Here is a 16,227-nt window from a genome sequence, read left to right on the forward strand (position 1 = left end):
AAAAGTCTTGTCTGATATTGATACCATACGAACAAGTGGCCCTTTGTTTATTGTGCCATGGCAAGGCTTTCGTTAATTACCGCCTGCCTGGATGGATTTTAGTTTCATCACAGACGTGGTCCAGCAGCCCTGGATGCTTCTACATTACTTAACTTCCATAGAGAATTAGCATAAAACGAAGACGAAGACGAAGCTTTCAGCAGGGAGTTCTCTTCAGTTTCCAGCTGCTCCTCTGTTGTTGCATATAGCATCCTTTAGCTTTGATCTTCTCTGCTCATGGTATGTCGCTGGCTGTGGAGAGGGGTCTGATGTCTGCCTTATTCTTCTCAGAAAACATGTCTTATTTGCAGCTATTGATCACATGGAAAGAGAGAAGAAACTTGATGCTAGGGACTGCACCCGTTTCTGTTGAACCTCTCTTGATGTTGGAGGCAACAAAACTTGCATCGGCGCATCCTCATCACCCTCTGATCAGTACCATATCAGTTAATTGTTCAGTTATTCAGGTAATTGTCTAGTTCTAGTAGCTCTAACTAGTACATGTTATTTTTCTTCTTGTCTGTCAATCTGTTGGTTTGATTGACTGATAGTTCTCTGTCTTCTATTCCATGTCTAGCTTTCTCCAAGCAATAACTTTATATCTCATTGGCCACTGTGGTTATTTTAAACTATAAACCGCTTGATCATCTAAACAAAACTACTTATGTAAGATTATTACTATTGATCGATACTTCTTAGTATCAATCACTTCTCGTTGGAAGATACTGTCTGTAAGGTAACCATAACGCTTCAGATTGCTACAATCAGGGGCGGATTCAGAACGGAGCTGCATCCCGGGCTGAGCTGATGAATCACGTTCAAAACAGTCTAATCTTGTCTCCTAAGCCTCATTTTACTAGGTTAAACACCACATATGTTAAAGGAACTCCATGGTTTCGCCCCGGGCTGCAGCCCGGGCAGCTCGGGCCCTAGATCCGCCCCTGGCTACAATGGTTTACTTGTTTCTGTGATGCCGCTACTACTACGACATAGAAGCTAGAGTGTGAGAATCCGATTACTGCTCAAGAAGATGGATCAGAAAATTGGAACGCCATAAATGGACACCACATGGAAGTTACAAGAACTAAAATTATGACTAAGTCAAATATTTCTGTTGGTTTTCTCTGCGGAGTGCTGTCACACCTAGAAATTTTAAATTTCAGGATGTGATTAGAAAGAATAATTAAACAATGATTTTCTCATAATTTTAAAAATTTTCTAACATTTATTTTCTTAATAGGAAATATAGTATAGGAAAAACAATCCAGAGGCACTGGCAGCGGCATCCAAGGTGCGCCAGGTGCACCTGCCACGGACCACCAATTTTTTGTTGGGCGTTGGCATCTGCATCCGATCGAGCTGGCAGACATGCGTACAGCCATGCCAGGTTTTTTTTTCACGTCGCAAGAGCACCGAGGCGTCGTTTGGTTCAATACATAGCTTGAGCACTACCATTGAACTCGATACACCACTGCTGCTCATAGCTCACACATACACACTACAATCTCGCTCCTTGAGCCCAGAGGCAGATCCGGCCATGGAGGTGGTGACAGGGGCACTGCCGAGCGTCATCGCCAAGCTTGGTGACCTACTGACCTGCTCGTCGGTGAGTACAAGCTGCAGAAGGGGGTGAAGGGAGAGATCAGGTTCCTCCAAGCTGAGCTCGAGAGCATGAAGGGTGCTCTTGAGAAAGTCTCCAACACACCGGCTGACCAGCTTGACATTCAGGACAAGATTTGGGCCAAGGATTTGAGAGAGCTGTCCTACGATATAGAGGACAATATTGACACATTCATGGTCCGTGGAGAGGGCAATGAGCAGGCCAAGCTGCGTGGCATCAAGAAGTTCATTGATAGAAGTGTTGGTTTGTTCAGAAAGGTCATGGTTCGCCATGGCATTGCTACTGAAATCAGAGACATCAAGAGCCGTGTTGAAGAGGTGGCCAAGCGGCATGATCGGTGCAAGTTATCAAACAGTAATGTGGCTAAGCATGTCCCAATCGACCCTCGATTACTTTATCAGTACGATAAGGTGACTGAGATCGTTGGCATTGAGGAGGCAAGAGATGAGATAATTCGGATTCTGATGGAAGGCAATGAAGTTTCCAAGCAGCAAGACAAGATAATTTCCATTGTTGGGTTTGGAGGCCTGGGAAAGACAACTCTTGCTGATGTGGTGTATAAAAAGCTTAGAGCACAATTTGAGTCGGAGCTTTTCTTTCGGTATCTCAGACACCCGACCTGGAAAAATTACTCAAGCACATGTTCTAACAACTTGTCGGGAGGGAAAGTAACAAGAGCAGCGATGTTGCCAGAGAGCTCAGAGAATTCCTCGAGAATTAGAGGTATGAAAGCATTTCAGTACACTTTATTGGCATCTGTTTATATCTATCTTTTTGTTTGTTTGTATTTTCAAATAGCACCTAGTAATCAGATTTCATTACTAGAAGAAACAGGCTCCTCATTATCAGCTCATATGTGTAGTAAATTTGAAACTGATATGGATATGTTATCCATGCTAACTCATAATGTGAGCCAGTAGTGGTAGGTCTCCAAGTATTATTCACCAGTATGGATGCTAGTTAAGTATGCATGTTAGTTATCCTTATGCCTCTTATTACGAGACTAGTGCTAATACTTTGCACGCTTGTAATTATGATTTTGTCTTGTTCTAAAATTTGTAGTTAAGTATGGATGCTAGTTAAGTATGCATGTTAGCCCTCTAGTTAGCATAGCTTAATTAAACATTCTATAGGAGAAAAAACTAACTTATTATAAAGTTTAATTTGCTAGTAACATGGCTTTCTTGAATTATCTGGTACAGGTAGTTCGTTGTTATTGATGACATATGGAAACTCTCAGACTTCAAAATGATTAAACGTGCTTTGCCTGGTAATAATGTTGGAAATAAAATAATCACAACTACTCGTGATCTCAATATTGCTGAACAAGCTGGCTGTGCTTACAAGTTGCAGCCCATTTGTCTAAACAACTCTCGGAAACTATTTTTTAGAAGAATATTTGGTAATGACAACAAAGACAACGATGAAGAAGAAGAAAGATGTCCTAACGATGAGTTGGCTGAAGTATCTGATAAAATCCTGGAGAAATGTGCTGGTGTGCCCTTAGCTATTATTACAATGGCTAGTTTCCTAGCTTGCAAAGCAAGAAATAAAATGGAGTGGTATGAGGTATACAATTCTGTAGGTACTAGTCTGGAAAACAATCTAGATATGGAGAATATGAGAGATTTTGTCATTTAGCTATTATGAGCTACCATGCCAGTTAAGGGCTTGCTTGTTATATTTGAGCATGTTTTTCTGAAGATTATGAAATTGAGAAAGATCGTTTGATAATGATGTGGATAGGTGAAGGTTTTATCCAATGTGAAAAACCAGGGAAGAGCCTATTTGAACTCGGAGAGAGTTACTTCAATGAGCTTATAAACAGAAGCATGATCCAACCAATACATGATAGTTCAGATGATATGGTATCAAGGTGTCGTGTACATGATATGGTGCTTGATCTTATCCGCTCATTGTTAAGTGAAGAAAACTTTGTTACTGTTCTAAGTAATATAGGAGGCACATCTTAGTCAAATAAGATTCAAAGGTTGTCCCTTCAAAATGGTGAGGAAAGTCACATGATGGCTCAAGCTACATGGAACTTGCAACATGCAAGGTCAGTTGTTGTCTTTCCAGCTGCGGTTTCTCTAGCGTCGGTTCTTTGGCTGCTCCCGAGTTTTACGTGTTCTGGATTTAGAGGATTGCGACCTTTCACAAGCTGATAGTAGCCTTAAGTACCTTGGGAATCTGCATCACTTGAGGTACTTGGGACTATGTCACACAGGTATTTCTCAGCTCCCGGAAGAAATAGGAAACCTGCAGTTTCTACAAACATTGGATGTAACGCTCAACAAAATTTCTAGGTTGCCTTCGAGTGTTGTCCAGCTAAAAAAGTTGATGTGCCTATACATTGACCGGTCTACAACAGTGCCAAACGGAATTGGAAACCTGGCATGCCTTGAACAGTTGTTATTGTTAGGCATTTATGACTCCACCGTAAACATTATAGAAGAGTTGGGCCAGCTAACTGAACTGAGGCAGCTGCATATTGGATTGGACGAGTGGAACGACAAGCTGTTGGGGCTACAAAAGATGCAGGAAACACGTATCAGAGTTGATCCTGGTCAACGCAACATTGGCGGATTGGATGCCTGGGTTGCCCCTCGACATCTCCGTGTATTGCGTACAATACGTAGTTGTTGGTTTTCAACACTGCCGGCTTGGGTGAATCCATCGCTTCTTCTGGATCTCATCGGGCTATCCATCGCTGTGAGGGAGCTACATCAGGTTGATCTCGAAATCCTTGGGAGGTTGCCAGCTCTCCGCTCTTTATATCTGGAGGTGGACAATAAGAACCTCGGTATCCTTAGGGGATTCGTTGTTGTTGGTGGTGCATTCCCATGCCTTGTAAGGTGTTACTTCCAGCAATTTGTGTGGCCAGTGGTATTTCAGCATGGAGCAATGCCAAGGCTCGGAGAGCTTTGGTTCTTGTTTTATCTGTGGGATGGTAGTCTCGACTTGGGCTTGGGGAACCTGCCATCGATGCAATATGTCAGGGCTGCCCTGCTATGTGAAGGCTTTAGCAAAGAGGAGGTGGAGCAAGCCAATGCTGCGCTGACGCATGCAGCTGAAATGCATCCCAATCATCCCCGCCATGATATATATCTATATGACTGAGCCAAGGCTTCTGCTGTTATTCTTTCCATCGACTTGGGCATTGGGAACCTGCCATCGCTGCAGGATGTCATGGCTTACCTGGGATGTGATGGTACTAGCAAGGAGGAGGTGGAGCAAGCCAAGGCTGCACTGACGTATGCAGCTGAAATGCATCCCAATCATCCCCGCCATGTTATAAATCTATATGATTGAGGTGCGCTAGCTTCTGCTGTCATTCCTTGCTTCTCTCTATTTCCCTTTCTTCCGAGCTTCGTTTGCATCCCCCCCCCCCCCCCCCCCCCCCCCCAGATTTCTCAGATTATTTTGAACATTATATTTCTCAGATTGAAGTGATGGACCATGGACTAAGGTGTGCCAGCCTGCCTGTCAGAGACTACTGCAAAAATATATTTTTTCCAGTGTCTGTCTCGGATTCACCTGAGGAATAGCGAGCTGGAGAAAAGATTTTGAGTTAACGCCCATGACAAGTTGCTCCTTGTTAAAAAGTTCCTCGGTTTCCTCACATTTGCAGAGAAGAGATCAAATTGCCCGGCCTTATGAGTAAATGAATCCTGGACACATGCAAATGATCTGTGTACCACTCCTATAAGTGGTGATGTTTTTTTACTCAGTTTTCAATGGAAATGTCACAGGTATAGCTTTGTGATTGTCGCTCTAGGAGATGCTGTATTTTTTCCCTTGAGATTCTAGCACGATGGAAAATTGGTGACATCTCACCTACCACACCTGCTGTTGTATTTTTGCGTAATTTGCAGCTTTTCACGTTTATCATCATGTGAGCCGGTGAGACGTCAGAGCATAGAAGTCAGTATCTATGCATAGTCGGTTCGCAACTAGGACACACATGCTCTATTTCGGCGTGCAATGAAAGTACTGATCCAATGCTCTGTTTCGGTGCTCCGTTTCGGTGTGCTTTTTCTGTTGTGTGCGTAACTCTGCTCCGCAGAACATGGTGCCCTGCTAGGTCCTGTTGTTATTCGTTGCTTATCTCATTTCCCATTTCTTCAAAACTGAGTTTCCTATGGAAATATCACTATTACGAAACCGTAAGCGATAAAAAAAAGATCTTCACAACAAGCGTTCTGATCTGGCGTCGCGGCATCTCTTGTTGTGGCAGCGGTGATGAGGACGCAGAGTTGTCGCCCCGGAGAGTAACTGTCCGAACTTGAGGTGATGCCCCCGTGATACCACCTTCTTCGTAGATAGGCGATAGAGAAGCTCCTTCCTGATACGGGAGAGTATCAAGATAGGCGATGAGACATGCCTCGTTGATCGTGGCAAGAGGCTTCATGCTAGGCTAGTAGACGAATCTACCTTGCGGAGTAGATGTGATCATCAGGTCCTGATGCGGACCTAATAAAGTAGTTTCTTCAACTGGATTCGAGTAATAGTCGAGGTCTTCCATCGGATCTGAGTAGTAGTCGAGCTCCTTGATCGAATCTGAGTAGTAATCAGGGTCGTCCATGATGGACTGCGATCTGGACAGGGCAGCTTGGTATGTAGAAGCCGCGTTGCGGAATCCGAACGAGACTCGAATTATATTGTAATCCGATTCGCACGATGGCTTGGCGCCTGCTCGTGTGAAACAGTCCGACTGGAGGAAGGAGTCGAGTTGTACTCAAAATCGCTCCCCCAACCTCTTGTTAGGTCAGAGATCAAACTTTCGCCGAAATGTTTTGACAAGATCCTCCAAAGCTAAGCACCGGAGATTTGTGGCATGTTGCTTCTTCTCCGGGGCCAGCGCAATATGGCGGTGGAAGTTGCCAGCACCGTCTGCGATGCAGATCCAGGAGCCGAAAATGAACATCATGCCTTTTTTGAAAGAGATGACGAGCTTGATGACGATTGGTGCCATTGAATTCACCAAGGATTTTCGGCGAGTCCCCCTACCTGGCGCGCCAGCTGTTGGTGTTTAGACCCATCAACCAACCGAGGGGGTGCCCGAGGTAGTGTTTAGTGTGTGGGACTCGCCAAGATCAGGAACTCGATAGTGAACAAAGACATGATTTAGACAGGTTCAGGCCGCAAGATTGCGTAATACCCTATGTCCTGTGTGTTATATTGGATTGTTTGAGTTGCGATGTCTTGGAGGGGGTCCTGCCCACCTTATATTATCAGGGGCAGGGTTACACGTTGGTTGTTTACAAGAATACTAGTCGGATGTGGCTAGGAATGTCCTACTCTGTTACTACAGAGAGTTTTCTAATCCTCGACTAGTTCTTGCCTTTCCATGTAGACCATGCCGTCCTTCATCGTACTCTCCATATCAGATATATCTTGGTGTCCAGCCCTGTACGTAGAACTATCCAACCTGTACAACAGATGTCACTGTATGTATAAAATTTTATCCTGAAGCACTTGATTTTATTTTAAAATCGGGTATCACGCTTGCTTCCAACTTGTACGACTTCACAAACTTGTTGCCAGTGTAGGGAAATCCATGTGATCTAAACAAAAACCACCATAAGCAATGATGCCACCCAAGAGATGGAGGTCGGGGCTCTACCTGATTTCACTATAAATAAAAGCTAAATGTACACCCAATGTTTATCACGAGCCAGGCTTTCCAGGTCGAAATTGACAAACCAAATCTGCACAGCCCAGCAGCCCAACCAAATGCTGCTGCTCTGTCTTTAGGGAGAATAATCTCCCCAACAGTTTTTCCATGACATTATCTATATGCATGCTTTTACACACACAATATAACTGTACTTTTCAGTCAGAGGAGTTATGTTTTCTCTTATTCAGAATTTACCTTCCCAGTTATATGCAACTTATGTTCTCTTCTTCAATTGAAATCTAAATTCACTTCAGTTCTGTTTCAGATGCTATTGATCTTTGGTTTCATGTCTGAGACAGGCAGTTTATTTGTGTTCCTTTTCTTTTTCTTTCATATCTAAAATGTGAATTTACCATTGCAACTGGCCGAGGTGGCTGGCTCAGGTTCTGCCAGTCAGTAAGTATAGCAGCTGCATATAGTAAATGGAGCAAACCAGCTCATGGCTGCTTAGCTTTAGTTGTTGTGGTTGACACTGTTCCACAGTACAAGTGGCAAATGCATTTCTCATGTTGGATTTTTCATTTAATATAGTGTCAACACCTAAACAGACGATTTGTAATTGACACGTGGGTATCACAGTTAGCAGTTAGAACACACTGTATGAGGTTTGGTGATTCTCCCGTGTGTTACTGGCCTTTATGTAAATATAAAATGGTCACATTATCTACCGAGAAACTTTTGTCAAATTTCATGTCATCGTGTTGCTCTTTGAAGAGCTACACATGTCATGATCTCAGAAGTAAATTCAAATTTTCTCAAATCTAGTTATGCTGCTTTTATGCATGACTGTATTTCCTGTAGTAGAAACATTGCTCCTGCAGATCTGATAGGCTGCACTTGTCATATTTCATTTGTGCTGCATGTATCACTTGAATTTGATGCATGCTTTAATTTGTGTGGTGTACTTAGTGCTAGATTGTATTTCATAAGAGTCCCTTTTCCCCCTAAAAATGCAATAACAAGATGTCGTTGATGTTACGTAGCTTTTCAGTCTAGTGCACGATCAGGGTGCTTAGTCACTGCATCCAGTGATACAAGCGCCCTGCAGACCTGAAAGGCTGCTTGTCATATATTTCATTTCTGTTGCATATATTATTCACATTTTGCGCTTGCTATAGTTCGTGTGGTGTACTTAATTGTCTATATTATGTTTCACAAGAAACCTTTTCTGAAAGCGTTTGCCAAAACGCACCGCCCTCTATGGGGTCCTGTTCCATATAAGGGAGCAGATTTGCACTATTGCATGGTCAGTGGATCCACAATCCAGTTTAGCAGGTCATCATGCCTGCATGTCTGCGCTAGCCTAGCGGAGCGTGCAGTCACCACGGCGATGACACTCTCCCTAACTAACCAGCCGTTACAACTTACAATGCATATGCACACGCACGTTACATGCATATGAAACACACACAAGTTCCATTATTTTTCCCCTTTAAGATGCAATAATAACCATATGTTGCTGAACAACTTTGCAGGCTGGTGCACGATCTGGGTGCTCAATCACTGCGTCACGCAAATGCAAACCCCCCTGGTGGAAAGGCTTATTTGGAGCTGCCCCGACTGATTACGAAGAAAGAGAGAGATGTGAAGAGCAAGAGATGTCTGCTTGTCTCGTGGCAGCAAAGGAGGCTTGCATTAAGTTTGCGAAGGGAAAATGCATCGCACCATTCCAAGATGCAAGGATCGCCTCCAACGGTCTCCTGGAAAATACAGATTTCGATGTCTGGCGTGCTGGCAGTGGCAAAGCATCATCAACATTGTTGGCTGTTCCTAACAATCAGCACTTGTTCAGTTCTGGTCCCGGTGTGACAAGCTACAAAGGAAGTGATTTGCTATACAGCTTATCATCTGAAGAGAAGGAAAACTCTGGTTGATGATTATGAAAACACATTACGCTTGTCAAGACATCATGATGGAATTCAGAACTAGACCCAATAATCAAATAATGGCGTACATGAGGCCTTATGCTGGTGGTTTAATGCCACGCCTGCAGTTTTGTTACTGATGAAGTTTTGTTCAATGGCTGGAGACAGTAAAGAAATTAAATTATGGGAATTTACTCTGAAAATTGGAAAAAGGACTGGAATTTCGAGGGCAAAGATCTACTAGGGCATAAGAATGGAGGGGAAAGCAAGAGTTTCTGGTTGCCGCCCCTGTTGGGGATTGTTCGAATCCGGGCAGCACAGCATGTAGAATGTGTCTGCCAGTTGGTAAATGCATCGGTTCAGCTGCTGAGGTTGACCTGGACAGAATTCTGCGTGCTGGATCCTTGTGAGAGCTCGGGATAGGAAGGAAGGGCAGGGGAGTGCAAGTTTTGGCTCGTCCAGAAGTATGCACTGTGAATAACTGAACGTATAGTTTGTGCGACTGCAATGGTGTGCGGATAATGCAGTTTAACTGTTTATTAGGTAGTAACCTAGTATTGTGCATCGTGATAACTGGTTGATCTCGAGGTCATGAGAGTTGAATCTACTGGCAACACCTCTGTAAAACTAATAATGTGATGAATTTTGTTTGTGCGATTCAAGGCCCACATTGCCGCATCCTTGGTTGCACACTGCACCTGACTGAAAATCAATGTATGATGATGATGATGATTGCTGCGCTGCGTGTTCCTTCGTGGATTGTTGGAGTACGTACTCTTTACTCTCGGGGGTGTTTAGATCCAAGGCACAGTGCAGCTGCAATGAGCCAGAAATGTGTGCGCAAGACGCCAGTAACACTCGGTTTCAGATTGAAGTAAGCCAGAAATATTGTGTTATCGATCGAAGCAGATTGTGAACACATGTCAGCTGCTGTACTGGCTGCTCTGATTGTGAACTTCCTGCATCGCTTTGTCTATATGTCTTGTCCATGGAGTTGATCGATCGGTTGGAGCGTGTTGAGAGATGGGACGGATGATGATCGATGCCCAACCCAAACAGAGAGCATGCACGGGGACATGGGGGCCGACGGGCCGTTGTTCCATGTCAGGACTTGAGGACAATCGGCGATTGCAGAGGATGCAAATTATGCAAGCAGGAATCCCAGGCACGAGGTTTGAGACCCAGGCGGGGCTCCCGGCCAATCCATCCATCCACTGATGATCCACGGTCTCCTGCCGGTGCTCCCTGCGTCGCCGACACCCATCTCTCCCGTCCCGTGCACGGAGCAACGTGCCGTGCCATCCGGCCGCCGCCGCCGTGTCGCGTCCGGCGTGCTCTCGTCGACCGGCGTTCGGTTCAGGCCGGCCACGCTTCCTTTTCTCTCTTGCCGTCCTGCCGCTTCCTTTCCACTGCCACGCTTCCTCTTTCTCCCTTGCTCGTGCTCCTGCGCGCACATTTTGAGAGGCGCCGTTCATCTCTCCCGGAGACCAAGACGTGTCTACAGTGGCTTTGGCAGATGCAGTACGGGTGCCCTAGATGGCCGTTCCCTGTCCGACTGGCTTCGAGGCCGCGGGGCCCACAGTACAGCTACTAGGGCTTTGTTTGTCCCATCCGTTGGCGGCGCGTGCGCCCCAGCCAGTCAAAGGAGGGGGGCTCGCGCCCCGGCGACGACCTGTCCCCTCCACCGTCGCCGACGTGGGAGGCAGCATGCAGCTGGATTACATTAGGCTTTCTTTAGTTTCTGCCCAACGTGTAGATACTAACTATAAATATTAAATATAGATTTAATTTAAAAACTAATCGCACATATGGATTAATTAGACTTAATAGATTTGTCTTGCGAATTAGCCTCCATCTGTGTAATTGGTTTTATAATTAGCTTATGTTTAGTCCTCCTAATTAGCCTCCGAATATTCGATATAACATGAACTTCCGGACTAAAGATCTAAACACCCCCTTAGCACCGCTGCTACTAATTCTTTTAAATGAATCAGGAGCAAAGCTGCGAATTATATTAAAAAGGAGACGAAGCCCATGAAAATAACAAATGAAAAAATAATACAAACACCGGCAGGTTGGATTGGTCATCAACACATGCCGCACCACGCCATTGCACTTTAACAACACGTCCACCATTGGATTGGAACATCAACACGCGCCGGACTCAACACATCTCAAGCGGATTTAACTCTGTCCAACAACGGCAGCAGAGCCGAAGCCTTTCCGCGGCAACATTCACGTTCATGTAGTCATCGAAACCTCCAGGCGTGGTCCTGCGTCGACAGGGAACTGATAGAAGTAGACTGCACCGCACCGAGAAGGCTACCGCTATGAGGGACCCTCCGCTATAGTGCCGCTGCAACACCACACTCCACCTGACAAAGTGATACCACCGAATCCGAACCTCTCGCAGGCTGCCTCGCAGTCGCCACCACGATAACACAACGCGTGGGGGCCTCGCTACATCCGTCGTTGGACTCTACCTCGCTCTCGTCGACTCGAAGAAACATCATGCGCGGGGATCTTACCACGCTCGCTATAGTACTCCACGTCACGGATCCGTTTTTTTTGTCACCGATAGAGTGGTGAGCAATGTTGCCCCGCTCCATAAGATCTCCATCGATCAGCCAAACTGCCGCCACAGGTCAACTTCGCCTCGTTGCTTCACCCGCGCAAATAGCCTCCACCGTCATGTCAGCAAGCCAGAGAAATCACTTGCGCCCTCTTCCGACGATGTACCGCACCGAATAGGCCAGCCAAGCTGAGCAACTCGCCATGGTCCGCTGCAAGCCTAGTCGTCCCTCGATGTCATTGCTGCAAGTGCCGTCCTCCAACGCAGTCCCACGCCGCACTAACCATAGCCAAGCAAAGCCAACCACTGCGGTCCGCTGCAAGCAGTCAAAACCGACAACTATGCAACAACCCCTGGCCGCCACCATAACTACGATCACCTCCACGTGGCCTCGGCAACACCCGTCTAGCTTGCCACGCGGCGGAATTGCCGCCACCAGCTGCAACCGCCCATGACCAATGAACTAGCAATGCTACAAACCAAGATGGGTCTCTAGAGACAATGCCTCCAAGGAGGGCATGACGCCAATGGCACCATTGTCACTCGTCTAGGATTTGGATAAGGTTTTCACCCAGAGAACCCCGTGCAGCAGGGTTGTAGCTTAGACATGACGCCCCTAACGGGAAAATCGATGCCCTAGGGCAGCACCGTCATCTCCACCAGCAAGAACGTTGGCGAGGGTTTTCACTCGGAGGATCCCAACCCCTCACTGCATGCTCACGGCTTGGCACTCCCGGACCACAGTCACGGCAGCCCATCCAAGGCGGCGTCGCCGCCGCGCCTCCACACACCATGCCGTCGTACCTCCACCTCCGCTGTGCTCACCGCCCCAATGTGCCGCCACTTGACCTCTGTTCCTCGCACGCGGCCACCGCCGCACCACCTCACCATCACGCATCGTTGGGTATCTCCTTGCGGCGTCGCCACATTACACACGTGCCTCGCCACGCGCAGCCTCCTCCACGCCACATGAGCCCCACCAGCGCCTAGCTACCTCGCTTTCCCGTCACTGCCTCCGCAACTCCTCAGCCGAGGAGTGGTGGCCCGACGACACCCGCAACACCATCTCGGTGCCGTCAGCGCGCCCCTGCGCCAGGCATCCTTGCCGCGCCTCCATGGCATTGCTGGCACGCCTTGCACAGGCCACCCCGACCGTGACACCACACCACTGTCGTTGAAGACACAGGAGCTGTCGTGTAGAAGCGCCTCGTTGACCGCTGGCACGCCTTGCACAGGCCACCCCGAAGGCAAGGGATAGGGTTTGCTGCCCGAGCCACCCCTGAGAGTGACGCAAGCTGCCCCTGAGAGTGATGTAGGGGCCGAGCCTGGCTTTTCTCGACAAGAAACAAGATACCATTGCTACTAATCATGTTTGATGAACCCAATCCATTCTAGAACGCGGTTGTGCTGCAGCATGCAAAATATAGGATACTCTATCCTCAAATCTTACCTATCTTTTTATTATTAAAGTAAACCCTAATTTTCTGGTTGGTCCAACATTGATCACCGACAAGTGGGCCAATGATATCCGTGCGCCACACCGTACAACTCTGTCCCATCCTCAATCCATATCTGACTCAAGTCGTTGTTACATATAGGATGCAAAGGACGTCGAGAAGCCGCCAATCATAGAACATGATGGTGATCCTTAACGACTCGACTAGGGAAAAACGTCGAGGAGCCAACAACCGGGACACACAATGAGGACACACGTGCGGCGTGGTAGAGGAGCCGAAGAGGGACCCGCACAGGCACTGCGACTGTCGACAAGAAGGAAGTCTGCGGCCTGAGCTGCGCGGCTCCACCTCCGCACGCACACTATCCTGCAATCTGACTCCGTCTCTGCACGTTGTCCATGGTTTCAAAAGGATGCATGATGAGAGCCGCTGCCACGTGGAGAACAGTTTAAAGTTCTCTCAGGCCCTGTTTGGTTAGGCTGGAACGCGGCCTGTTCCACTCGAATCGGCCTGGCTCAATTTGAAATCGGGTCCCATCCAGAATAGCTGTTCATTTAGGCCTGGTCCGGTCCCTGTCCTTGGCTTGGAATGAAGATTGCACATCGATGGTCCGGAACGGATTCACTTGCGGGCTTACAACGAAGTGGAGCTGGCGGCGCGCGAGGCAACGAGGCAACAGCATGAGGTGGCGACGCGGGAGGCGTGGCTGTACCGCGCGTGGGAGATGAAGCGAGCTGGCATGAGCGCAACGGCGCCGCCCCCGATGCGGACACCACCGTGGTGGTGGTGGTGGGGAAGGGCGGCAGCGGGGGCGCGGGTGGAGGAGGTGGCGTGGGTGACTCCTCGCCGATCCGGTCCCAGCATGCGGGCGCGGTGGGCGGTAGCGGCATGGCCATGGACGTGGAAGAGGTTGGCGCATGTCGCGGCCTTGGTCTGGAGCTCCCCTCCGACTGCACCGTGGAGATCCAGTGCTACGGGTTGACGTCCAGCGGCAGCAGCCCCACCCACACCGCCAGCAGCGGCGCCCCCCGGCGTCGTCTCCAGTCCCGGTACGATTGATCCAACTCACCATCTATATATGGCTCTAGATCCTGGCCAGCTCTGTTCATTGCTTTCTAGATGTTCATTGCTTACAATCAAGTACAACTCTATTTGATCCCCTGTTTTCTTTCCTCTCTAGCCGAACACTGCTTTTGAATCAATGGTTTTGATCTCGGGGAGGAATGATTAATCATCAGGTTTCAATGAGAAACCAAGATCCACTCGATCCTGACCAGGATCAAAAGTTGGTATAGCACTAATCCTATGCTGCCGGACGAGGCCTGAATGAGTCACAGCTCACAAATGAACTCAGAGAATTCCTTCAGAATAAGAGGTATCAAAGCATCGCGGACACTAAGAATCAACTTGCGTGCATTAAGGATTTTTTTCCCAAAATTAATTTACACCCTCCTGTTTTACTAGTGGTAAAAAGGTGCTAGTAAATCTAAAAAAAAGGTTCAATGAGAAATGATCCGCGCAAAGCCAGAAATTTACTTCCTAACTATATTATTGCCCTTGTAATTAACACTGCGTTTGTGTTAACGTATTGCATATGTGCAGGTACCTCATTGTTGTTGATGACATATGGGATATCACAATCTGGGAAAAGATTAGTTGTGCTTTGCCTGATAATACTTTTAGATACAGAATTATCACAACTACCCGTAACAATGCTGTTGCTGAACAAGTTGGTATTGTTTACGAGCTGAAACCCCTTTGTCTTCATGACTCCAGAAGATTATTCTATCCACGACTGTTTGGCAATGACGATAATGTCATATGTCTTACTGGAGACCTGATTATATTATATCAAACTAAAAAATGTGCCAGTGTACCATTGGCTATCATATCGATAGATACTTTGTTGGCTAGTAAAGGAAGAAATAAGTGGGAAATGTATAAGGTATATAGATCTGTTACTGCTGAACTGGAGAATAGTCTAGATTTACAAGATTTGGGAATGATTTTGTCACTTAGCTATCATAATCTGCCACCCCATCTAAAGTTTTGCTTATTACATTTAAGTGTGTTTCCAGGAGATTATGATATTGATAAAGATCGTTTGGTACGGTTGTGGATAGCTGAAGGTTTTATCCAATGTGAAATACCAGGGGAAAGCCTATTTGATCTTGGAGAGACTTACTATCACGAGCTAAAAAATAGATTAATGATCCAGCCTGTGTATAGAAGGTGGGACAATGAAACGATAGAATATTGCCTTGTAAATGATATGGGGCTTGATCTTATCTGCTCCAAGTCAAAGGAAGAAGACTTTGTTACCGTTTATAATGATGTATATCAAACATATTCATCAGAAAAGAGGTTATCCTTTCAAAATAGCATGGTAGATCATGCTAGGCATCTAACTTCTATGAATATGCAACAAGTGAGGTCACTTGTTGTCTTTCCATTTGCTGTTAATCTCATGCCTGCTCTTTTGAGCTTTAGAGTTCTTCGTGTACTGGATTTACAAGATTGTCACCTTTCCCACCGTTACATTCTTAAGGATCTTAGAAATTTAATTCACATGAGGTACTTGGGACTAAGACGCACACATATTGCTCAGCTCTCTAAAGAAATAGGAAACCTACAACTTCTTCAAACACTAGATGTAACAGGCAATGGAGGTGCCAGCGAGCAGGAGGTGGAGAAAGTGGAGGCTGCGCTGAGGAATGAAATCGCAATGCATCACAATCATCCTAGCCTCGAGATACACTGGTGAAGATAAGAGGTGCTCCTAGCCTCCAGCTGTGCTCTTTCTTGCCCTCGCCCCCACCCCCCCACCCGAAAAGATCAAAGAGATCCCGGGCCGCCTCCGGGAATGCTGCAGATATTAAAAAAACAGGAATGCAGCACACGTTGACTCTGAAACAAGGACCATGCTGGTGCAGATGAGGACTAACATTCAGGGACTCTTGTCTGTCTCGAACATTAAACAACCATAGCTTACG

The 16,227-nt window shown here is 46.7% G+C and overlaps 2 protein-coding genes across 2 annotated transcripts; both read left to right on the top strand.

Annotated features, from left to right (window-relative positions):
• Positions 1 to 1,294: 1,294 nt before the first annotated feature.
• Positions 1,295 to 2,930, top strand: LOC101769047 (putative disease resistance protein At1g50180). Its single transcript, XM_022829079.1, has 2 exons — positions 1,295 to 2,383; positions 2,863 to 2,930. Exons 1-2 carry the CDS (start codon positions 1,711 to 1,713, stop codon positions 2,910 to 2,912), a joined length of 723 nt encoding a protein of 240 aa, XP_022684814.1. The 5' UTR covers positions 1,295 to 1,710; the 3' UTR covers positions 2,913 to 2,930.
• A 153-nt stretch (positions 2,931 to 3,083) lies between these two features.
• Positions 3,084 to 5,491, top strand: LOC111255712 (putative disease resistance protein RGA3). Its single transcript, XM_022829561.1, has 3 exons — positions 3,084 to 3,155; positions 3,755 to 4,973; positions 5,104 to 5,491. Exons 1-2 carry the CDS (start codon positions 3,084 to 3,086, stop codon positions 4,778 to 4,780), a joined length of 1,098 nt encoding a protein of 365 aa, XP_022685296.1. The 3' UTR covers positions 4,781 to 4,973; positions 5,104 to 5,491.
• Positions 5,492 to 16,227: the final 10,736 nt, after the last annotated feature.

The sequence above is a fragment of the Setaria italica genome, chromosome VIII, assembly GCF_000263155.2.
Source record: "Setaria italica strain Yugu1 chromosome VIII, Setaria_italica_v2.0, whole genome shotgun sequence".
NCBI classification, from domain to species: domain Eukaryota; kingdom Viridiplantae; phylum Streptophyta; class Magnoliopsida; order Poales; family Poaceae; genus Setaria; species Setaria italica.